The sequence below is a fragment of the Telopea speciosissima genome, chromosome 6 (genome assembly GCF_018873765.1).
Source record: "Telopea speciosissima isolate NSW1024214 ecotype Mountain lineage chromosome 6, Tspe_v1, whole genome shotgun sequence".
Taxonomy (NCBI): Eukaryota; Viridiplantae; Streptophyta; class Magnoliopsida; order Proteales; family Proteaceae; genus Telopea; species Telopea speciosissima.
In genome coordinates this window covers 38,959,841-38,984,007 of record NC_057921.1, presented here as the reverse complement: position 1 = coordinate 38,984,007, position 24,167 = coordinate 38,959,841, and the positions used below count along the sequence as shown (strand labels likewise).

The following is a 24,167-nucleotide window of genomic DNA, read 5'->3' as shown; positions in this document are numbered from 1 at the left end:
GCGGGGTTGCCTTCGTTGCTCCAAATGACTTTGAGTGGAAAAGTCCATTCCAGGACGAGCTGTGGATCACGAACAAGCATAGGGTTTGTGCAGCGGAGGAAGCATTGTTGCAGTGGAGTTATGCTTCGAGTTTTGCTTCAGTGCAAGGTTCGATTGTCAAGATATGAAGATATCAATTTTGCAACGACGACGATGGTGGTGTTGGGCGGGTTTGCAAGGAGGAGGGTGGGATAGTGTTGATGGGGAGGAGGGAGGAGGGAAGAGGGAGGAGGGAATGGATAGGGTAGGAGTAAAATTGAGATATTAAAAATAGGAAGAACCTCAAACATCATTATATGAGGCACGAGGTACCTTAAACATCATTTATGACATATGAAGTACCCCAAATGACAAGATTTCAAACATTAGGTATCTTAGCTACAATTTGATGAAACATTAGGTATCCTACGTGTCATTTACCCTTTTGTTTTTTTGGTAAAAGGCAAGGAAGACAGGAGAAGAAAACCAAGGCCCATAAAGGTTAGTTGGGCAGGTGGAGATCTGTCTACCCGTAGAGTGTTGTTACCTTCATGGTTGCCCCCTAATTGATGCGTGTAACCATGATGCTTACCTCAATTTCTTTCTCATCAGTGAGCAGTGTTCGTATCCCTTGTTGCTTCTGCCGCTGCAACAGCTTTTCCTCTTCCGCGAGGATGTCTCAATTCTCAACTATCAATTGTGCAAGTCCAGATCCAACCACTTCTGCAACTCAACCAGCACCGGAACAAAAGTCCAAGCCATGGCTGCTTGTCGGGCTCGGCAATCCTGGCAAGTTGTACCAAGGAACGAGACACAACGTATGTTCCTCTCTTTATCTCTCTCCCTTTCGATGTTTTTCAATTCCTTAAACTACGCGAATATAAATTCCCCTGTTTGTTTGACTGTCTATGATTTTTTCCCTGATGTTTTTGGATATATGGAATATTATTGGCTTTGGGCGTTCTTGTTAACTCAACTCAGCATGAAAAACTTCATTTGGCAAAATTTTAATTACAGCCCATAAGTTCAAATTTGCTTATTTAGGAGAACTTTCTGTTTTCATACGAATTATACCCAGTAACCCTTGCAAATCTAATGCAGCTTATGGAATAGCTGGTTAGGGTTAGTATACATAGATTCTAGCATCTTGGTTAGGGTTATTTAATTTTTTTGTTGCTTGGAGCTTTACATGCTATCCCATGCCACCCAGATGTAGGTAATGAGATGTGGATTTTTATTGGTATAAGTTATTATTAAATTTTCTTGTTGGAGTGTTTATATTCATGGAACTTTTAGGGAATCATTGGTTTCTACATTAATGATGTAGCCACTGGTCCACTGGATTGTGTTGGCTGTTTTTATGGATGCGCTTGTGATTCTTTGGAAATGATCTTCTGTCTTGCTTGTTTTGTTGGTTTTAACTAATTGGCTTTTCTATAGCCACTTGTGGGAACTCACTCATTTTCTCCCAGATAACACATATATGGCATTCTTTTCTGGTTTCCTTGCTCAATTGGTTTTATCTTATTGAAGAGAAGGGAATTTGAAATGCTAAGTTTCAGATGATTTTGCTTCGTTTTTAGTTCTCTGTCTTTTCCTGTGTACTTGTTGGTTTCTGTTGTGTTCCCATTTGCTTCTCTCTCTCTCTTTCTTCATTTGGATGAATTGGTTGCTGAATTCTCTTTTTTCTTTTTATTGTTAATTTTCTTGTTCTTATAATCCTGCAAATCGGGGTGTTTCCAGGTGGGTTTTGAGATGATAGACACCATAGCCGAAGCTGAAGGGATATCCATGAGCAGTGTTAATTTTAAAGCTCTGTTTGGAAAAGGTTAGCATGCTTTTCAAGATATTCCGAGCTACAACAATTTGTTTTTGCTAAACTGGTTTCATGTAAGTACTGCATCAAATTAGCCAATGGAATAGTCATCTCTATATTTTCCGGTGTTCAACATATTGAAGAATTGAACCTACATGTTCTGGTCTTTCGTATCTCGTCTTCTGAAAAATGTTTCAGTTTCTGTCAACTACTTTTGTCAGAGTTGTTTGTTAGGTATGCACCTTTTATTCTTAGTGCCATAGAGGATTATTCATAGAGAAAAAGGGGAAAATACTGGATAAATCCATGATTTGGACTTCAGCAAGCATGTTTAGGAGGGATTCATTCCTCTTTTGTCTGCAAATAAACCATTGTGGTTGGTGCAATGATATGTTGCTAGCTGATTCCATGACCCGTATATATAATGCTTTCTCCAGTTGAATCAACTAGTTGATAAACAGAGTTTATCTATCCCGGCCAAAAAAAAAAAAAAAGGGTTGATACAAGGAGTTGCTCTACATGAGGGATGGACCAACTTTAATGGTAGAATTTGGCAATGCTGGGTAACAGATGATAGATCTGATGACATATTCTTCAAGTCAGAAAATCTGGAGTATCTTTCCAGCTACTATTGTCCGGAGCATATATATTAAAAGTAACAGTAAAATGTTCGACAACTACCAGAACCCCTATATAAAGTGGCTGTGAAGGTCAAGGAGGTGGTCATATTTGTGATTCTGAGTGTAAAATATTGAAGACACTAAATGAGGTACATTCTGCCTGCATTTCTCTTTTTGTGTAACCTGTGTTGCATAGCAGGTCTTGCTATCATTCTACATCCTCAAGGGGAAGGAACACATCTGGAAATTAGAAAAAGATGATATGGAAAAGAGGAGGGCAATGGGAGAATGAGTGGACGAAGTGTTTTTTTTTTTTTTAACCCTGTTTCCATTTCTATCAGGTTGATGTAGTAAATTAAGCCATAGCTAGTTTTCAGCACTCAGTAGAGTCTGGTACAGATGCCACTTTCAACTCCTGACGGATCTTTTTTCCTCCCTCCCCTTATTATTTACAGGGTGTATAGGACGTGTCCCAGTAATGCTCGCTAAACCACAGACTTTCATGAATGCAAGTGGTGAGTCTGTAAGTAACCCATATTGAAAGACTTAATGTTTTTGTAATTTTGTTTACCAACAATTCACTTTAAGGTAACTAGACCTCTGGGCCTTTGGTGCAGGTTGGATCCATTGTTTCATATTACAAGATTCCACTGAAGCAAGTCCTTGTCGTAAGTGTCATCATTTTCTATTTTCTTTTTCTTGAGCATGAAAATTTATTTTGTTATTCCCTGACCCATAAACTTCTTATTTACTTTGTTGCAGATATTTGATGACATGGATTTACCATTTGCAAAACTACGTCTACTGCCGAAAGGTGGACATGGGGGTCACAATGGGTATGTTTCCATATTCTCTTTGTGATGTGTTATCTTTTTTGATATTGCAGCATAGTCTTTTGGTAAAAATTTCTCCATTATGAATATTAATTTTGTGAACCTCTTTTGCCAAATCAACGACTCTCATTCAATTGGCTATTTTTTTAGGGTTTGATTATAGGCCATACTTTAAGTCATAGTAGTCAAGGCATTGACCAGGCATTGGCGATGCCTAGCGTCTAGGTGCCTTGGGCCCCTTGCATCCAGGCCCCCTCCAATGCCTTAGGTCTCCTAGACACTATGACAACTATGCTTTGGGTATAGCCCCACTGCTAATTGCCCAAGCCATTTGCAGTGTAGAATCCTTTGCATTTGCATCTTTCCACCCAAATTGTAACGACCCCCAACCCGGATAGGGAAAAAAGTCTGCCCTCACGGTCATTGATCAGAAATCACCTTTCACATTTGTATAAATAACCCAACTCCCATAGAATTCATACATACACAACGGAAGACTTAATACTACTGGGGTTGGGATTAAGACTAATACATGACATATATATAACACTGGGGGCAATTGAATAAGTATCACAAAGCTCTGTATTTAAACCTTTTTGCAAAACATGTTCTTTGTCTTTCTCACATCATAACTCCTATTGTTCACAAATACTTCTCTCAATCTTGCTCCCTAGGTTGGTGTACCATGTACACTTACAATCCAAAGAGTTAATGTAGTCCTAGATAGGTAGGAGACCTACTAGGAGCTAGATAACAGGATCAATAGCAAAAGGGGTTGCTGGTTTGAATGGACAGCACTAGGTTTTAGGTTAATTCTAGGGTTTAGGATGGGAATTTGTGAATGGGTCTTATATGGCTTTAATATGCAGGTCTTGGGGTTATTTTGGTATAAAGAAGTCAGGGTTTGGATGAGTTACGAAATCCTGCAATTTAGGGCAGAATTGGATATAGGGTTTTGATGGACAGATTGGGCTGCAACTGAGATCGAGTAGAGGGATAAGGCTGGACAGATTTTAGAGTGAGGCTAGGGTTATGGGAATCGATTAGGATTAGGTGGAGGATTAAGAAGAGGAATGAAATTGCAGAATTATAAAACTACTTACTTGAATTGACATTGATCTCCAACAGTAGCAAATTGAAGAAAAGCTAAGAGAGGACCTCCCGATTTACAAGATGCAAGGAGTAGATTGATGATCCACCAATCCCTTCACCGTGATATTACTCACAAGGCACACTCACGATGGAGCAAAGGCAGCAACAAAGCAGCAAGCATAAAACTGAGTTTTTATTAATCAAAATTCGTATTCAATGCTGGCCTCCCTTACAAACTTATATAGAAGACTCAAAAGTAGACTTAGACACTAAAAAGGAATGGCCTAATCCTACCCTTAACCTATTAACTAACTTAAACTGACTGGGAAACTGAAATAGACTCAAAATAGAGTCCTAATCCAGCCCAACTAAACAACTAAAAGAAAAACTAATAAAATCACTTAAATTGAACCATTGGTTGAACCGGTTCAATTTAAAACACCAATAAAAAGCTAAGTATGGAAATAAAACTAAGTATGGGAGCTAATCCCGTATGCAACCTATTTACCCATATTTTAGGCCCATAAAAGTGGCCTATTACATTAGAAACCCATGGGATCAAAGGCCCAACATGTATGTAACCCAACCCTAAACTTATTCCTAATAACAGAAGCCCAGTTTGGTGATAAATCTGCATCAAGAGTCTGGAGCTGTACACACCTCTTCTCTGAACTCATCATCTGAAAAGAATAATTATAATAGGGATGAGCCAACAACTCAGTGAGGAAATCATGTTACAATACATTCAAATGTTCATGTGCTTTCATACAAGTGTACAAATACAAATAGGCATTTTCATATCAGGAAAACAAGCATTTTATGATAAGGCATTTCAAAATATAAGTCTAGTCATCATTTGTGAACTGCCATAAAACACATCATATTAATGAGGACACCACCGTGATCAGCGGCTGTCATCCGTGTCTATATAAATCATCAGTCATGCCATTACATATCGCCGTCACACACTAGTAAACATTCCTAGACATACCATTACGTATCACCGTCATATGCTGGGGTCACATCTCTAGTTGTGCCGTTATGTATCGCCATCACACATTAGTAAACATTCCCAGACATACCGTTACATATCGCTATTATACGGTGGGTTACATCTCTAGTTGTGTCGATACGCATCGCTGTCACACGGCCCCAGTCATGCCGTTGTGTATCACCGTCTCATACTGGAAAAGAGATATCTAGTCGTGTCGTTATGTATCGTCGCCACACAACCCCCAATCATGCCGTTACGTATTGCCGTCGCAGACTGGGAGAGAGATCCCTACTAGAACCATCTCTTTCTCTTACATATAAGACCATCTTTTCATCCTACACAGTTACACATTTCAATGTAGCATTTATTCATGTTCTCATTTATCAATTAACTCATGCATGTATCTAGCAATACTTGTAGCCCAACCAATGAAACAAACACATTCAACAATATACATATGACTGCTTCACATTCATACAAATAAACTGAAACATGTTAAAACTCTATGATACACTTCATACAACAGTACTAGTATGCTTCTCTCACATCCACATAACCTTTACTATACACATCATACAAGTATACAACAATACATGTATGTTTCCCTCACATCCATAATCATCTACATACATACAATTCATTATAGCTCTTTCATTCAATTATAAAACAGTACTTAGATGTCCCCCTCACATCATTCTATTCATACATGTATAGCTATATAAATAAACAGTAACCAGTCATATCAATATACAAATACATACAACCATATACATATAAGGCCCTCACCTTTAATCAATAACACCTTGAAAAATCAGATATGCTCCTCATTTGAACTTTGAATTCTTTTCCCTTTCTCTAATTCTCTTTCACTTCTTTCTAACAAATTGACTTGGTATCACAGCAATCCTCTAAGCTTCCTGTTCTTCTTTCTAATCTTTGCTTTTCCTTCACTATTTCTCTTTAGTTTCTATGGTTCCAGCAACTAAGTTCCATCAACATCCATTTAATTGCCCTCTCAATTCAGTAGCCATTAATAATCCTCAATCCCTTTACCTTCTTTCTTTCTTTCTTCTTTTCTCTAAGCCAGCAGAAAACTTAGCAGAGCAGAGCAAACCAGCAACATAGAAATGTTTTCCACCATATGAACCCAGGCTGACTTAGGATAATAACTTGGTCAAAGCCCTTCTAACCACCTCCAACTTCTTGTGCTATGTGGCTCATCCTACATTAAACAACTGCCACCTCATCCTTCTTCTTAGCACCATGTGGTAATCCACCTTATGCCACCACCTCCTTCTCCTTGTGGCTGCCACATAACATCCACCTCCTCCTAGGCATGCATATGGTGTCTCCTAAGGCCACCTCCTCCTCAAAACCATGTGGCTGGCTCTCCAATGCCACCACCACCACCTTGGCCATGCAAATGGTGGTTGTTTAGACTTGGTCAAACAAAGTGGTTGACCCTTGATTACACTTCACCCTTATGCCATGTGGCTACTAACCATGCCACCACTTCATCCTCTTTCCATCCACCATGTGGCAGCCCTAAAATAGGACACATGGTCCAATCATGCTATGCCACCTTTAATCTCTCATTAATCCCTTTAATAATAGGATTAACTAATTAATCATATTAATCAAATACGAATCAATATTTAATCACTAAGATTATAAGCATGCCACCTGCTTGCACTGTAGATCATAAATAAATAAAACAATTCAGTAGATACTAAAATAATAACAAATGATCTAAATCAATATTAAAGTATTATACTAGAAATGCTGGGCATTACACAAATTCTAACATCCTCTCTCTCCTCCCATTATGGACACAAAGAAGGGTTGATCTGATATCTGCATTTCAGATACTGCAACTTTTCATTGAAGGAAATAATGCTACTTTTATTTCTGAATTGTTTGCCCAGATTCTCCTATTAATACAGGCGATTCTTCGGCAAAATTGTCTTATGGGCATAGTCCACAATTGCAATTCAACAGTTCAATTACGCAACAGAGGTCCTAGCTGAAACCAACAGAGTAGAAAAGGGCCATTACCCAGGGCTGGTCCTAACCTTTGGCTTTTTTGCACAAAGTGGTCACCTTCAAGACTCGAACCCGGGCCTTTACCCTAGCAGCTGGAACTCTTTATCATTGCTCTAAACAATATGTAGGTTGGGGACCTAATTGTAAATTTAACCCTTTCCTTGGTGCAATCTAGAACGTCGCCATGTTGATTTTTTCCTCCCTAGGGTAGTAGAGCTTCTCTTTGGTTGTTGGTGAAAACCATTTGGTAAATGATTTTTGAGTAATTCTTCTTTTGGAGGCCTTTGCTGGTATCTGACATCGCAATTGCTAGTACTAGCTGTGACTTGATGGGGCCCAAACTAACAAAAATACTTCAATACATTGCACAATCTTCTTCTTTTTTTGTTTCAAACTCAATCTTGTTTGTCTTGTATTTGTCTGGTTACAGGATGAGAAGTATCATCAATCACTTGAAAGAGAGTCGCGATTTTCCACGTTTAAGGATAGGTAGAAATCCTATTCATTGCTTTGTGTTCACTCATCTGTCTTTAATCACAATATTTGATGTGTCAATGGAATTTCTTCAAGGTATCGGACGACCTCCTGGGAAAATGTTTCCTATGAATTTTGTTCTTCGAGCATTCAATAAACAAGAACGTGAAGAGGTAAACCCTTTTTTGCCTCTCTTTCTCTACCCCACCCATCTGCCCTTTGTAAAGAGACAGAAAAATTAAAGCCTTACTGACATGTTTAAATGTGTATACACATATAGAGACACACAGAGACAGAACCCAACTCAAACTTATCTAGCTACTTAGGATGTGCTACGTGATTTGCTCTGCCATTCCACTCTAGTCAAGGCCAAGCTGTTTTTGAGCCTGCACTTCTCAACTTTACTATAACTCATCCCTACTCCTTGGAATTGGTCACATGAATCTTGTTCTATCACTCCACTCTTTCTAAGACCATATTTAATGCAACCCCGGGTTCCAAAAGCCTGCTCTATGGGTCCACTAAAGTGAAGAAATTCTGAAGACTCAAATAGACAAATGAGTGGTTATTTCATAATTTCTCAGCACAATGAGGACCCTATGGGAAAGAATAAATGATTTTGGGCAAAACAGTAATTTTGATTGGAGGGGGCTTTTTGGGATTTAAATTGAAAAGGTGGTGAAATGGAATTGGAGTTCAAGAATCAGGGGTTTGAGTAATATAAGGAGTATAGGGGCTTAATTATAATTTATAAATAGGTAGACTTGTCCTCTTCTTCCTCCCATGATAATAACAGCAAACCAACAGAGATAGAGTGTGCTTGCGAATGAAGGATCTCTCTCATACATAGTCCATTCAAGCTGAGATTTCAGGTAAAGGATCGCAACCCATAACCTCGTTGAGCGCAAGCAATCCAATCTCAGCATCTTACGAAATAAAAAAAAAAAATTTATTCTGCAACTGGTGAAAGGAGCAAGATCAATGGTGATTGATCCACTCTATTTTGGCCTGCAAGTATCACCCAGAACATGAACAAGGAAAAAACAGCAGAACCAGAATAGATATTAACTGCAGAACCAGTCTTGAACATATATAGCATTCGTAGATGCCAATGAGTATAGAGAACTTCATCCTAGTAGCAATATCAACTCAACCACATCAATCATGAGTAGGAATGGTACAGAAAAATTTCGTGTCGAATAAATCCAGCCAGCAACGAACAAAATAAGCGTTAGAGAACACCAACCCCAATCCAAAATATCATAACAGCAACAGTAACATCATAAGCCCTTCTCAAGGAAGGCAGGTGGCAAGTAGAAATCTTCACAAAGAAGACTGATAAAATTGCAAATATTGAGGTATTCAAAAGAACACAAAAAAACAGGGGAACAATGCTGTGATTAATAAAAGATCATATGATTAGAGATCTGATTAGTAAAGAGCAGATGCATTTGAGCCCCAAATAGAGGTCACAGATAAAACTGCAGCGTAGGTCGTTGCAAACCACTGATAAAAGTGCAGTATAGGTTACTGCGAACCACTGATAACAGCATAAGATTGCTGGGGACTAGGCCATTACGAACTAAAATACTAATCCCCTGCCTAAGGTGATGTCCGATAGCAACCTGTGAGTGAAAAATGGATGAACCGTCAGGCAAAGAACACTAATGGACGTGAAGAGCTGCCCCTGCGAAAGAGACTTAGCTCAACAATGCTTGGCTTATAGAGTGTGATTCCATTCTTGTTAGGTCGAATTACATGAAATAACTTCACTAACTTGAACAGCAACCTGCCTAAACGCCCTCCTGCGGATTAAGGAAAGGAGGAGGTCAATTAAAAAAAGAGATGTTAATTAAACAAAGGTCCAACTGATCACCGCTGATAAATGCAACATAGGTTACTGTGAACCACAAGTAGCAGCATCAGGTTGCTGGAAACCACAAGTAACAGGTGCCAATTCTAAATTACCCTGAGTTTGTTTGCTTATAGCTCTATCATTCGTTGTCTTACCCATACATCATCATTTTCTTAGTTTCACTCGTGTATGTATCTGTTTTTAATGTAGACCAGTCACAAGTGATAACCAGTCCATTGGAGGATCACAAACTTCAGGTCTAGCAACAGTAAATACTTCGATCGATTCTCAGATTTGTAGAAAATTTCAGAACAATAAAATAAAAAACAAGAAATCGAAGAAGGGAAGAGGAAGATAGGATAGTCTCTCTCATACTCGGGTCTCTCACCCACGGCCTCTCACCAATGGCATCTCACCACACTCTTTCATAGAGCAAAGCCCAAAGCTATGTTTTTTTATTCTCAATCTCATTAATCAAATTCGTGTACAAGGCTGTAGCCCCTTACAAACTTATATAGAAGACCCATAGACATACTCAAACACTAAAAATGAAAGGCCTAACCCAATCTTTAACTAATAAGGTAACATAAACTAACTAGGAAACTAAAATAATGAAAGAAACTGACTCAAAACAGGACTCTAACTAAATTAATGAAGTAAATCCCCCTTTCCTACTTTCCCTATCCATATTTTAGGCCCATTAAAGTGACCCGTTACAAAGAAAACACATGGGATCAAAGGCCCAACACATACATAACCCAACCCAAGGTTTATTTCCAATGAAATAAGCCCTTTAGGTGACTTATCTGCATCAAGTTTTCTTTATTTCCCAATGTTTACCCATAATAAACGTCGCAAAACATACTTGGGAAATTTACCCTTCAAGCTCCTTTTGTTTCGATGGGATCAAAGGCCCAACACATACATAACCCAACCCAAGGTTTATTTCCAATGAAATAAGCCCTTTAGGTGACTTATCTGCATCAAGTTTTCTTTATTTCCCAATGTTTACCCATAATAAACGTAGCAAAACATACTTGGGAAATTTACCCTTCAAGCTCCTTTTGTTTCGATGTAAAATTCCCAAAGTAAAATAAAGGAAGGAAATATTTTACTTCCCATAATATATCTATTAGCAAAACACAATTTGAGTGAATGGCTTGAATGATCAATGAGATCAGTCAAGCTCTCTATTTATAATAATAATAAAAGAGATTACAAAGGGAAACACTATTCACGATATTGTTCACTACACTGTTCACATGAACAGTATCACAACCCTAATTACAATTCTACCCTTGTTCTAAAGTACATAAATAAAACAAATAAAATACCAAAAAGACCAGAATACTCCCACAGTATTCTGCTATACATTATTTGACACTCCCCCTCAAGTTGGAGAAAATATTTCAATCATGCCCAACTTGACTAGATTAGGGTGGAACAACTTTCCAGACAATCCCTTGGTGAAAATATCAGCAAGTTGATCTGCAGACTTCACAAAGGGAACACAAATCATCCCTTCTTCCAATTTTTCCTTGATGAAATGTTTATCCACTTCAACATGCTTGGTGCGATCATGCTGTATGGGGTTATGTGCAATGCTGATTGCAACCTTGTTATCACAGTACAACAACATAGGAAGATGAATAGGAACACCAAGATCTTGTAGCAAACTTTTCAGCCAAAGTTACTCACAAATGCCTTGTGTCATAACACGAAATTCTGCTTCAACACTAGAACGAGCCACCACATTCTGCTTCTTGCTACGCAAGTGACAAGGTTGCCACCTACAAAAGAACAATATCCAAAGATAGACTTGCGATCTGTAGAACCAGCCTAATCAACATTAGTGTACGCCTCTATCCGTAGGTGACCATGAGGAGATAGGAGAATGCCTTTTCCAGGAACTGACTTTAAGTAGTGAAGGATACGAAGAACAACCTCCATATGAGAAGAGTGGGGATCATGCATAAATTGACTCACAGTACTCACGGCAACAGCAATGTCAGGACGTGTGTGTGAGAGATAAATCAACTTCCCCATTAGTCTTCGATACCGACCTTTATCAATAGGTTCACCCTCCTTTTCTTTGAGACGAACATTAGCATCCGTAGGAGTATCTGAAGGGTGACATCCTAACAAACCAGTTTCAGCCAATAAATCTAGGACATACTTCCTTTGGGAGAGAAAAATGCCCTTAGAAGATCTGGCAACTTCAATCCCAAGAAAGTACCGTAGCTTTCCTAGATCTTTAATCTCAAACTCCTGCCCAAGAAATGTCTTCAAACGGCTGATCTCATCACCATCATTGCCAGTAACCATAATGTCATCAACGTAAACTATAAGAATAGTGAGTTTTTCACCAACCCTCTTTATAAAAAGAGTGTGCTCAGCATTACTCTGCTTGTAGCCCACAGAAACCATGGCCTTGTGAAACTGGCCAAACCATGCTCTAGGTGATTGCTTCAGCCCATAAAGTGCACGCTTTAATTTACACACTTTGCCTTGGTTTTTGTCCCAAGAGAACCCTGGTGGAATGTCTATATACACCTCCTCATCCAGTTCTCCATTTAGGAAAGCATTCTTCACATTCAGTTGCTGTAAATCCCATCCAAGATTGACTGCACAAGATAGCAAAATTCGAACAGTATTCAGCTTTGCAACAGGGGTAAAGGTCTCCTGGTAATCAATCCCGTATGTTTGAGTGAACCCCTTTGCCACGAGTCGTGCCTTATATCTATCCATAGTGCCATCCACCTTCTGTTTCACTACAAACACCCACTTACATCCAACAGTCCTTTTCCCTGGTGGAAGAACCACAAGCTCCCATGTGTCATTTTTTTTCAGGGCTTCCATTTCTTCCATTTCTTCCATCATTGATGTCTTCCACTTTCCATCTGATAGAGCTTTCTGCCAATTGTTAGGAATACAAATAAAAGAAAGAGAAGAAACAAAAGCACGAAAAGATGGAGAAAGGGGGTTACAGGAAACAACATGGGTTATATGGTGTTTAGTGCAAGCCCTGAAACCTTTGCTAACAACAATAGGTAGATCGAGAGAGGAAGTATTACCAGGTGGAGAAGCAAGTTCTGTATCCAGGTTTGGCAACTGAATGGGTACGGGTGTTGCAGTGGATTGAAGTTGCTTATGTTTTCTTGTATAAGTCTACACATTAGAATCATTAATCCTCCTCTGAAATTCACTAATGGTTTTCTAGACTAGAGTTTGCCGGACTAGAGTTGTCTCCCCCTGAATAGGAATGTAAACATTATCTGTGATTGTCTCCCCCTGTATAGGAACCTCTCCCCCTGAGGCAGAGGGAGGATTAGGAGTAGGAGGAATAGGAACATACGGAAGGGGAGGTTCTATGGTCAGCACATCTTCACTAACACTCTCCCCCTGAAGAGGTGGGGACGAATAGTAGGAGAGAGTCTCATGAAAGACAACATCCATACTCATCATGGTATGGCGGGCAGGAGGGTAATAGCATTTGTAACCCTTCTGAGCGGGAGAGTAACCCAAAAAATGCAGCGGAGATCGCGGGGCTCAAGTTTACTAGGGGATTTAGTATCCCTAGCATAACACAGCCAAATACCTCAGGGGGAACAATAAAAAAGGAAGAGCCATGTAGAAGCTCGATAGGGGACTTGGAACCAAGTACCAGAGAGGTAGCCTATTTTTAAATAGGTGGCAGTAAGGACAACATCTCCCCAATAAAAGGAGGGAACATTTCGAGCAAACATAAGTGCTCTAGCCACCTCCAAGAGATGGCGATTTTTTCTCTCAGCCACACTATTTTGGGCTGGAGTATCAACACAACTGGTCTGATGTAAAATGCCATGGGCAGCCAGGTATTTTTGGAACTGACCTTCCAGATACTCTCTCCCATTTTCACTTTGCAAGACTTTGAGAGTGGCATTAAATTGGTCTGAACCATTTTGTGAAAGTGCTGAAAATAGGAAAAAACTTCAGCTTTTTTGTGCATCATATAGACCCACGTGAACCTAGAATAACAATCTATGAAAGTGACAAACCATCGATGACCAAAAATAGAAACTTTACGACTAGGACCCCACACATTAATATGAACCAAATTAAATAGGGAAGTACATCTTTTATTAGAAATAGGATAATTGGGAAGTGTCTATTTGGCCAAGACACAAGGCTCACAAAAAAACTCTTCCTTATTACAATTTTTAACTAATGATGGAAATAAATGAGATAAAGTGTCTAAGAGGGGGGGGGGTGTCGTAATCTAGAATGCCATTGGTGTAATTCAGAGGAGAATGAAGATGGCTGACATAATGAAGAAGATAATGCTTTTGAAAGAAGAGGTCCATCATCAAGCAGGTACAATCCACCGTGCACACTACCCGATCCAATCGCCTTCCTCGAGTCCAGTTCCTAAAAAACACAATGAGTTGGAAAAAAAGTTACTTTGCAATTCAGATTTTTTGTAATACTACTAATAGAGAGAAGATTAGTAGTGAATTTAGGAATATGCAAAACAGAAGACAAGGTAAGGGAAGGGGAGCAGCTTATGGATCCTTTCCCGGATACCGATGAGAGATCCATCAGCCACTTTGACTGTATCCTTTCCTAAAGTAGGGGAATATGTATGGAAAGGGTTAGAAGAACCTGTCATGTGATCAGTGGCACCGGAGTCTATAATCCATGGAGTGGAGACAACCGATGCACAATGACCAGCAAAGAAAATACCTGAACGGGCAAAGTGGGAACCTGATGGAGTAGAGTAACTGGCAGGAAGAGATGTAGTGGAGGCAGCGGAAGTCTGTAACATACGCCGGAAAGCGTGTAATTCTTCTTGGGAGGCCATTTTCAGCAGTGGGGGTTGTAGCTACACTTTCAGTGTGATTAGCCTTGTTTCTAGTTTTACCACGACCACATTTGGCCTCAAAATCAGCAGGCTTCCCACGTAATTTCCAGCAAGTAGCCTTAGTGTGATATGGTTTGTTGCAATGTTTACACTTGACAGACTCTTTTGCTGAAATAACCGAAGCATTACCCTCAGATGGAGGAATAGGGCTAGAACCAGCAGCTTGTAAGGCTGATCTTTCAACCGTAGGAGTAAGTAACATTGCAACCCTACGGGTCTCTTCAGTGTCAACAAAAGCAAAAGGCCTGCTCCAAGGTTGGAAAAGGTACCCGACCAAGAACTTGAACCCGAATTGGATCATATTCAGCATTAAGTCCAGCCAAAAAATCATAGGTACAAATCTGGTCCACATAATTGCGATAGGCAGTAATGCCCGCGGCAATAAAGAGCTGAAAACAAGAGTAGTGATCCAATTGTTGCTATAGACTCTTGAGGGCAGCATAGTATTTAGAGACAAACAACTCTTTCTGGGTAGTGGTATGGAGGGTTTTATGAATCTCATAAACTTGAGCATCATTCCCCAACTGTCCATACGTTTCCTTGGTAGCAGTCCAAATTTGTGTAGCGATGTCAAGGAGAAGATCTTGACTAGAGAGATCAGATTGCATAGAGTTCAATACGAATGACATAACCATCGCATCATTAGTAGTCCAACATGCCCGAAGAGGGCCTTCATCAAGGGGTTCGACAGAGGTGCCAGTAAGATGGCCAGTGAGTCCTCTTCCAGCCACAGTCAGAGAGAGAGATCTGGCCCACATGAAGTAATTGGTACCATCCAATTTAATTGTAGCAGCATAAGGAAGGAATTCAGTCCTGGACTGACCTTCACCTTCGGAGGTAGCCATGGTAATATCAGACCCAGTCATACTTGCAGGTAATCAACAGATAAATCCAGCAAAAGGGTGAAGCAATCAACCAAGGAAGAGCCAGAAAAAAATACGATCCAACAAGAGAAGACCCAAATATCGATAGGAGTCAAGGTTTTAAAAAAACCCAAAAATTGGAAACCTGAATTTTTGCAGAAAACTCCCAAGGATGAGGCTGAAATTCTGGTCAAGTACTCTTGTGGTATGTATAAGACTTCCCTCAAAAAATCAGCAAATGGGAATAACCCTAACCCTAAAATCGATGAGTGTCAGGGTTTTTGAAAACCCTGAAATTGAGATCGATATAGGAAAGGGAGCTTCAGTAGTTGTTGTAGACTTGCAATAGATGCTGTCCAGAGCTGCTAGAATGGAACCTCCAATGCGAACAACCAATCTCCAATAGGAATGAGACTTGATCTTCAAGGGGGAGAGCCTCCAAAAATCGTAGAAGTAAAACAGGGCAGCAGCTTTCGCAGAGAAGAAAAAATCCTTATATCATCAATTGAGGTAGATGGAGGGCAGCAACTAGATCATTCGATCACCTCATTAGTGCTGCCCCTTAAGCAGTGAAAAAAAAACAGAAAAAAGAGAAGAAGCTGAGAGAAAGAGGAGAAGAGAGAAATGATGGGATGGGAAGGAGGGAAGTGTTTTGTAACTTGGATCAGAATTGGCTCTGATGCCATGTTTGCAAAACACGATTTGAGTGAATGGCTTGAATGATCAATGAGATCAGTCAAGCTCTCTATTTATAATAATAATAAAAGAGATTACAAAGGGAAACACTATTCACGATACTGTTCACGTGAACAGTGTCAGCCCTAATTACAATTCTACCCTTGTTCAAAAGTACATAAATAAAGCATAAATAAAATACCAAAAAGACCAGAATATCCCTACAGTATTCTGGTATACATTATTCAACAATATCTTAGGATTGGGGCATGAAATAGTGGTTACACACCATATGCTTACTTTCAATGAGATCATTTCTGTAATGAAAAATTAACGTTCTTTATTTTACTTTCGGTCATTTTATGTCGAGACAAATGGAGCAGTAATTTTAATGGAAGTTATGGAATCTGTAATTTATGTATATCATGGATAAAGAACCACTACACTCCATCTAGCAAGCTCTAACTCTATGGGAAACATTCTCTTCAATCCTTGTGGATGATTGAACCAAGACTATGGTGGTTTTGGTTATCAATCATAACCGCTCCTCTTATCTACTAATATTTACTCCATTTAATATATTTCAATTCTGGCGTATCTTAAGATCCTCTGATTCTAGTGCATAACTCTGTAATTCAAAATTTGCCTTTCCCCCTATATATCATAAGTAAATAGCATACAGCTTGCACCAAAGATTGAAGACGATAGGGCATTACTGCTTGCACCATGAGATGTCATCTTGTATGTATTTAGTCAATACATTAATGACTAATGCAAAGACACTGAGCTCATGTTGATCACTGGTGTACCTACCTTGATTGGGAACTTAATTATCTCTTCACTCAGTGCAAGAAACAGCTTAAATTGATAATCTCTTTAGGATAAATACATTCATATAATTGATATTCTAGTTTCATGCTTAACCTACTCTCAAACTCTCTCTCCCAACTTATTCGCTTGTTTTTATGGTGATTGGTGCAACTTTGGTCATCTTCTTTGTTCTTGTAGGTAGGCACCATGATGCTTTTCCTCTATACTTCTAGTCTAGTGCTAATTCTATTGTTGAACAATTGATTTGATCAGGATTATCGACCATCCCTTGTGCTTTTCCCAACCTTATCGGATTATCATTTGCACTAAAATTTTATCCTCTCTACTTTTGTCAAAGCCTCCTAAATTCAGACCACCTTATCATATGAATTACCTATTATTTGTAGTCTCTTGAGTGATATTGATTCTTCCATTGTAATGTAGTTATTGCAATAATTCTTCTCTTTCCTTAATCTAATAATCTCCCATGCTTGGCTATATTTCTCTTCTGGGGGCTGGAGGTGGGGTGGATACCCTTAAAGTGAAACTGAAATCGTGATTTGTTCTGAACATGAACCTCTGCTCTCCCATATCCTCGCAAGTTGCAACGATATGTTTTTTGGGGGTGGGGGTGGGGGTGGGGATAAGTATTTCTGTATGTTTTAAAAGTCTAATTTTGTGATTTTGGTTTAATTCTAGTAACTACGCAGACACGTGGACATGTGTCTGTGTCCGCATAACCCACCCCAACACCCCCCCCCCCCAAAACACACACACACACACACACAAACACAAAGAAAGAAAAACTATCTCAGTTGGAATTTCAGTGCTTGATACCCTGATGTCTGTGTTTCTCCAGTTGGACTTCACATTTCAAAATGGTTTGGAAGCTGTGAGGATTCTTTTGAATGAGGGCTTTGAGAAAAGTGCTACATTTGTTAACAGTTCGAAGACATTGGAACAATTTCGTTAAACAGAGAGGGGGTTCTCATCCACAGCTGCAAAAGAAAGAAATGGTATATATGAGGGAATACTTGAATGAATTAATAGTGAGGGGAGTTTTGTGTTTTACTAAACCAGGTCTGCAAGACTTGTTTAGGCTTGGTGGAGAATTCTTGCTTTCACTTTCACCAACTCATAGGTCATAGCCATTTTTAATAATAAATGGCTACTAGGAGTTTCAAAAGCCAGCAAAAACCAAAATTAATTTAAGGGGTTACAGAATCAATTTTTTTTATTTTTTTTATTTTTTTGGGTTTTTCTTAGGAATGGAAATGGGCAAGAAATACTGTTAAGTTTCAACTCTCTGTTTTTAACAGTTGGGGTGGTTGGGGCCTGTATTAATGTGTATTGGTTTTGGTATTTTATCATTGAAGAGGAGATTTAATGCGTCTGTGGTCCCCACTACTGCTAGTGCATAAGGGATGTTGTTACCTGACCACTTAGTTGTGTAGCCTGTAGCAATAAATTTATAGTAGGTATGATTTTTTATGGGTATTGCCACATGTCAATACCCTGTTGGTTGTATACTATATATCTGTATTGTCTGATGTGTAGTTGTATTGGATCGATATCGGCTGACACCAATCCCGATACTGATTATAAAATCATATTCTCATTCGGAAGGAGTTGGACTCACCCTAATTTGACCGGATTTTTTTTTTGTTAGGCAAGAGACTGGTACGTGGTTGTGTAGCGCCTACACCAGTGCTGGTGCCAATGAGAGCCCATATAGAGAATAAATAGGGTTGAGATCTTTTATTTTATGAGGGATAGAGTGGTACTTTTACACGATTTTGTGTTTGGGTGTAAGCCACACAACCCCTTCTAAATTTTTTTTAGGGGGGGGGGGAGGATAAAAATCCTCTGCACTACTGCCGAGTGTGGTGCACATTCTGTGGCACAACAGAGGCCATGTGTGCCATGTGTGCTACGTGTCTTCTATTGTGCCGCAGGATGTGCACCGCACATCCGGTGGTACTGTTGAGGATCTTGGTCAGGGGGTGTTTGTGGTGGCACGTGTCTGTTGTGCCACGGGATGTGCACCGCACACTCGGTGCTACTGCTGAGGATCTTGGTCCGAGGGTGTTTGTGGTGGTATAAAACTTGACCACTACCGAGGCTTTCGCAAGCCATGGTGAAGGAGGATTCCTTACACCACCGACCATCTTTGCATTTGGATGGATGTAGGAAAGAGGGTAAGGCATGTGTCGGAAATTTTGGACCTTAAACAAACAAGGATGGAAAATAATTGTGAATGTGGATTAGTGTTCACCATGGTGAAGGAAAATTTTCTCCTTGAATTATTATTTTTTTGTTTGGTAGAAAGGAAATCAATTAAGTTTATAAAACCCAAGAGGTGGAATCAGGATTGTCTCCAGGGTGCTATCAGGGACATCCAACGGCTGAGCTGTGCTGCACACATCTTGGCGCATGCCAGGGATGTGTTAGGCACAACTTAATGGCTAGCAGGACGTGCTGGGCTCCCTGGAGACAAGCTAAATGGAGGGTCCCCTGGCTCCTGACCATTACGGGCTTTACTGATGATTCGATACAATCCCTTGTGCTGCCATTGGTGTGGTATGAGAAATTCTTGCAACACCATAGGCATGGGAACCTTCCCCTGTTAAGTAATTCTTGAATTTTGGCCAAAATTACAGTCAATAGAAGCCACCGATGGATATTGTCACCATTGATGTTAGGGAAATTATCAATGCCACCCCCAGACATTGACGTTTGCCTATATTTTAGGGCACACCCACTAACTATCATAATATCAACCGTTCCCCATTTTTTAACGGTGTTAACAAATGAAATTTATTTGACCAACATACCCTCTACACTAAAAACAAAAAAACTTATTCTTAAATCATTTCCGGCCAACAGCCCCATGCCCCATCCCTTCCCCTGCTACCTGAAGTGCTTCTCTCCCCCACCCATTTCCGGCCAATAACCCGACCAACAGCAATCCCTTGCATTTGAACCTTCAGAATCACAAATCCACTTTCTGTGAACAAATTATCAGATGAATGAAAAAAAAAACACACAACACTTTTAATCGAAAGACTATAAGGGGGGGATGTGGAAGAGAAGAACCCAAGAACAGGCATGGAGTTTGTACCTAGGGAGAGGGAGAGTAGGAGGTTGGAGGAGAAGTGGGGATGATTAAATTAGCATGGGAACTTCAGGAAGCTTGTCGAAAAGCCCTGCAATACTAATATTCCTACTCAATACCAGAAATCTGTCAATTTCCCCTCACCAATGATTTGAAATTGAGTATACAAACCTAAGCCGATAAAAGAGGGCTTCTTCTATCTCTTGAGAACTTTTTTTGAGCTATGATACTAAGAATCCATAATTCTGATCATTTTATTCCAATTTCCAACAGCTGAAACAACTAATTCAATGGGGTATGCTAGAATCCAAACCCGGTACAACTACGGAAACTTTGAAGAAGAAAGTCGTGTGACATTGTTATGCCTGCAAGTCAGGATTAATGTGTTGGGTTTTATTTCCGAACTTCCCAAAATCAGAAAGAAATAAATGGAAATTTGATTAGCCAGATCCAAGTGCCACATAATGTTAATGAATGCTCTTCTGTTTCGCCTGGACTTGATTGATGTTTGAGACATTCTCAATCAGGGCAATGGAGCATGAAAAATTGGAAGAAGCTGCAGCAGTTACCAATCCACCCCATGAAACTCCGAGAATTACATGGAGATGTCTGGGTTTTATTTGCGTCTTCTTCGTGACTCGCGAGAGAGTGATGGAAGTCGTTACCTGATATGGCAAAGTCCAGAGCTAGAAACCTAAGGCCAGAAACAGAGAGACAAGGGAGCTTGATCAGAAACGAACATGAAATACCAGTAAACAGAGGAAATGGGGCATCTACTGTACTCGCTGGAGTGATGAAGATGGTGATCAGTTGATGCCGGGCTGCTTTATCGCCGGAGTAGGTCTCTTCTTCAGAAGACGGTAGGTTGCAGTGATTCTCCAAGGTTGTCGATGAATGTGAGGAAGAAGAAGGGTTTGTGGGTGTTTTAATTGAAAGGGTAGATTAGGTATTTTGCCCACTAAGAAGGGCTGAAGTGTCTTTTAAAAAAATATTAAAGAGCTGACATCACCACTTAAAAGCTCTTTGGTGTGGTCCACGTGCCATTCCGCATGTGAGCCGTCTCGCATAATCACGTATTCCAAGAAAGCGACCACCCCCACCGCTAACGAATAAAGCAAAAGATTCCCCCCAATCACCCCCAAAAAAAAATACAAAAAACGTAGAGTAACATCATGCCACGTGTCATACATGCAAGACGTTCCAAAACATATCATCTTTGACAATTTAATATTGAAACAAACCGTCCACTTAACTTCAAACAAGGAATGCAATAATAAACCCCTAAAACTTCAATTAATTTACTATACATACCACTGTGTAATAATTGTCACTTATATAAGTGGGGCTCACTCCGACCACTCAGCCAGATCTGTGTTACAATATCTGACGGTGATAATTAAAAACTAGTAAATTCTCCTCCTACAGTCCTACTCCCTAACGGTTAAAAAAAAAAAAAAAAAAAAAAAAAAAAGCAGTAAATCAAATATTTGTTTTACCAAACCGTACCCGTAATTTACTAGCACTTATTAGGCGAGAAAGCAACAACTGAGTTGGGAAGGTTGAATCCGACACGTGTCCCCTGCTGCTGGATGTTTCCGAGTATCGACATCGCCGACGATGTCGGTGCAAAAGCAAAGCAAAATATTCCAGAAGAGTCTACCGGCACCAAGTAATTCTTCGCCGGTAACGACAGTGATTTTCCACCGGGGAAATGGAAAGCAACCGTTGGCACGTCAACGCTTTTCTTCGACGATAGATCGTAACAAGTGTCAAACAACGCCACTCCGCTTGCAGACGGTAACCCAGAGGTCCCCTTCACAAAAGCGTCTCGGAGTGAGTTGTACACATCGGTTTGCAACCGAGTCACTGCCGTTCCGGAGTCAACGATTACTCCTCCGTTGCCAGATTCGTCCATCTCGAATGACGACGGTGGGATCGATAGCATCTGACCACCGACACTAAGGCCGCTTAAGCCCACGTAGTAAAACGTGTCAACCTGGCGGTTACGGAGTAACGGAGCTGTAACGGCGTCAGCCGGGTCGGGCGAGTTGAAGTCGAGAGTCGACGACGAGCTTGAGTCCCGGTCGACGAGGCAGTAGGAGAGCGAAGACGCTTTGATTTGACTCGGAAACGAGAGCGATCCACCACCGAGACCAAGCAACCCGGCAGCGCCAACGAACAAGCCCTCGTTGTCATGGCCGCAGCCGAGAGCGATATTGTTGACGGAACCCGAGTTACCGAGCGACAACGACTCAGACACGAAATCGCCGACGGTGAAAGACCCGTCACCGTAAGAAACCTGGTAAAGGCACGACCCGTTACGACACGCCGATACGTCGAGCGATCTGCACTGTTGGGTGTCGCAAGTGAGGGAAGCGTAAGAAGACGACGAGGAGGGCTCGTATATCGGATCAGCTTGGTCGTAGCAATCACTGCAAGGTGCGCATTGCACCCAACTGACATCGCTGCCTGTGTCGATGACCAAATACTGAGATTTCGCTGGACGACCGATTCCGACTCGGGAGAAGTACTCGCCACTTCCCTGACTTATTCCGGAGACGATCGGACTTGCTAGATCTTCTACTTTAGCTTCATACCCTTCTGTTTCCACCGGCTTCAGATCCGACTTCTTAATGCCTCGAACAGACAGATCTAGCTTGGCGTTGAGGGATTTGACTCGGGCTGAGTCACGCTCGAGTCGTGCTAAGAATAAGCTTTTGTAGTCTTTGTGGGTAGATTTGTGAATAACATCTCGTGACTGTAATTGCAGAGTGAACGAAGATGATGATGATGATGATTGCTTGAGCTCTTGAAGGGTTTCACTTTCAGGGTCAAATGAGAGAACATCTAGGGTTTTCTGAATCGAAGCGGAGACGTCAAGGACTGTGGTTTTGGACCCATCTAGTAGGCTTCGAGAAATAGCAGAAGAGAAGCAGAGAGCACAAATAAAACAAAGTAAAACCCCCTTTTCCGCCATTGTTGCTGCTGCACAGAGACTGAAAGAGGGGGAAAGAGAGAGAGAGAGAGAGAGCGAGGACTGTCAGTGCTCGTGAGTAGGGAGGGCTTTTATAATATGAAGAGTGTGAGAGAGAAAGAGTGAAAAAGAGTAAAAGAGAGACTGTGAGGGAATTTACATTGCATCACGTCAGACTTGTTGATGAGAGATGGAAAGAAAAGCAGAAGAGCATTAAGCGAGAAAGGGGCTTCAAACCTAACTTGCGGGGAAGGGAGGGTTCAAGGGCGGATTCACGGTTGGATCTTCTGTCGAAGAATATAAATATCTTCTTCGTATTTCCCTAAATTCCAAGGGTTCATCACTTAAACGTGAGCTTTGTTAATGTTCGTTCTGCTTCTTTTCTATAGCTTTTTTCTATCATTTTGACCCCTTAATAATCAAGTTGTTGTTGTTGATGTTGGTGTCACGGTTGAAATTGGGACCCACAAAATAAATTACCATCAGTCAAAGGTCAACTCTCGTTGCTTGAAAGAGATCTTCTTCAATGCACATCCAACGGCTGAAGCACCTGGCACACATCCGAAGTACCTCGAACCACCGTATGCACATTGGAAAGACTGGCGCAATAGACAGGATCCAGGTCCAAGATCTCTTGCTATGCTCATTTTAATACCTTGACCCGATGATCAATATCTGCATGGTCCTGATTTTTTAGCTTGATTGGATATTTTGGTTTACAACAGCCACATCATGGCCTTATTCTAACTTAATGGGTCGGTTGCATGGATCTTGGAAGAGATAGAAGAATAATAATAATAAAGAAGAAAGAAGAAAGAAGAAAGAAGAAGGGGGAGGGGGAGGGGGCGCAAACATCATCAACACAAACTCTTGAGTCTTGATGAAGGAAGCCCAAAGCAATTTTGATTTAGGGCTTGCCACGCTTATATCTAGAACCATTTCTATCATAATTTGGTGCATATCTTATTCACATCATCATCAAATATTCAAGTGTTATTAGTGAAATGTTATATTGTAATATCAACTTTCACCACATTAAGATGCTAAGAAATAATCTAAAGTGTCAACAAGTCATTTATCACTTT

General features: G+C 40.4%; 2 protein-coding genes across 2 annotated transcripts; one reads left to right on the top strand and one right to left on the bottom strand.

Annotated features, from left to right (window-relative positions):
* The first annotated feature begins 556 nt into the window (after nucleotides 1–556).
* On the top strand, nucleotides 557–17,994 carry LOC122664129 (peptidyl-tRNA hydrolase, chloroplastic-like). The gene is made up of 8 exons (XM_043859830.1): nucleotides 557–836; nucleotides 1,762–1,846; nucleotides 2,910–2,977; nucleotides 3,072–3,122; nucleotides 3,217–3,290; nucleotides 7,847–7,905; nucleotides 7,987–8,063; nucleotides 17,853–17,994. The coding sequence occupies exons 1-8, from the start codon at nucleotides 588–590 to the stop codon at nucleotides 17,964–17,966; spliced, it is 777 nt and encodes a 258-aa protein (XP_043715765.1). The 5' UTR covers nucleotides 557–587; the 3' UTR covers nucleotides 17,967–17,994.
* Nucleotides 17,995–21,615: 3,621 nt separating this feature from the next.
* LOC122664128 (protein ASPARTIC PROTEASE IN GUARD CELL 1-like) lies at nucleotides 21,616–23,147 on the bottom strand. The gene has a single exon (XM_043859829.1). It carries the CDS (start codon nucleotides 23,083–23,085, stop codon nucleotides 21,625–21,627), a length of 1,461 nt encoding a protein of 486 aa, XP_043715764.1. The 5' UTR covers nucleotides 23,086–23,147; the 3' UTR covers nucleotides 21,616–21,624.
* Nucleotides 23,148–24,167: the final 1,020 nt, after the last annotated feature.

Bases quoted from the DNA above. Each gene is read 5' to 3' on its own strand.
- LOC122664129 (XM_043859830.1), top strand. From the start codon at position 588: ATGCGTGTAACCATGATGCTTACCTCAATTTCTTTCTCATCAGTGAGC. The intron at 837-1,761 runs GTATGTTCCTCT...GGGTGTTTCCAG, and splicing joins ACCAAGGAACGAGACACAAC to GTGGGTTTTGAGATGATAGA. The intron at 3,291-7,846 runs GTATGTTTCCAT...GTCTGGTTACAG, and splicing joins GGACATGGGGGTCACAATGG to GATGAGAAGTATCATCAATC.
- LOC122664128 (XM_043859829.1), bottom strand. From the start codon at position 23,085: ATGGCGGAAAAGGGGGTTTTACTTTGTTTTATTTGTGCTCTCTGCTTC.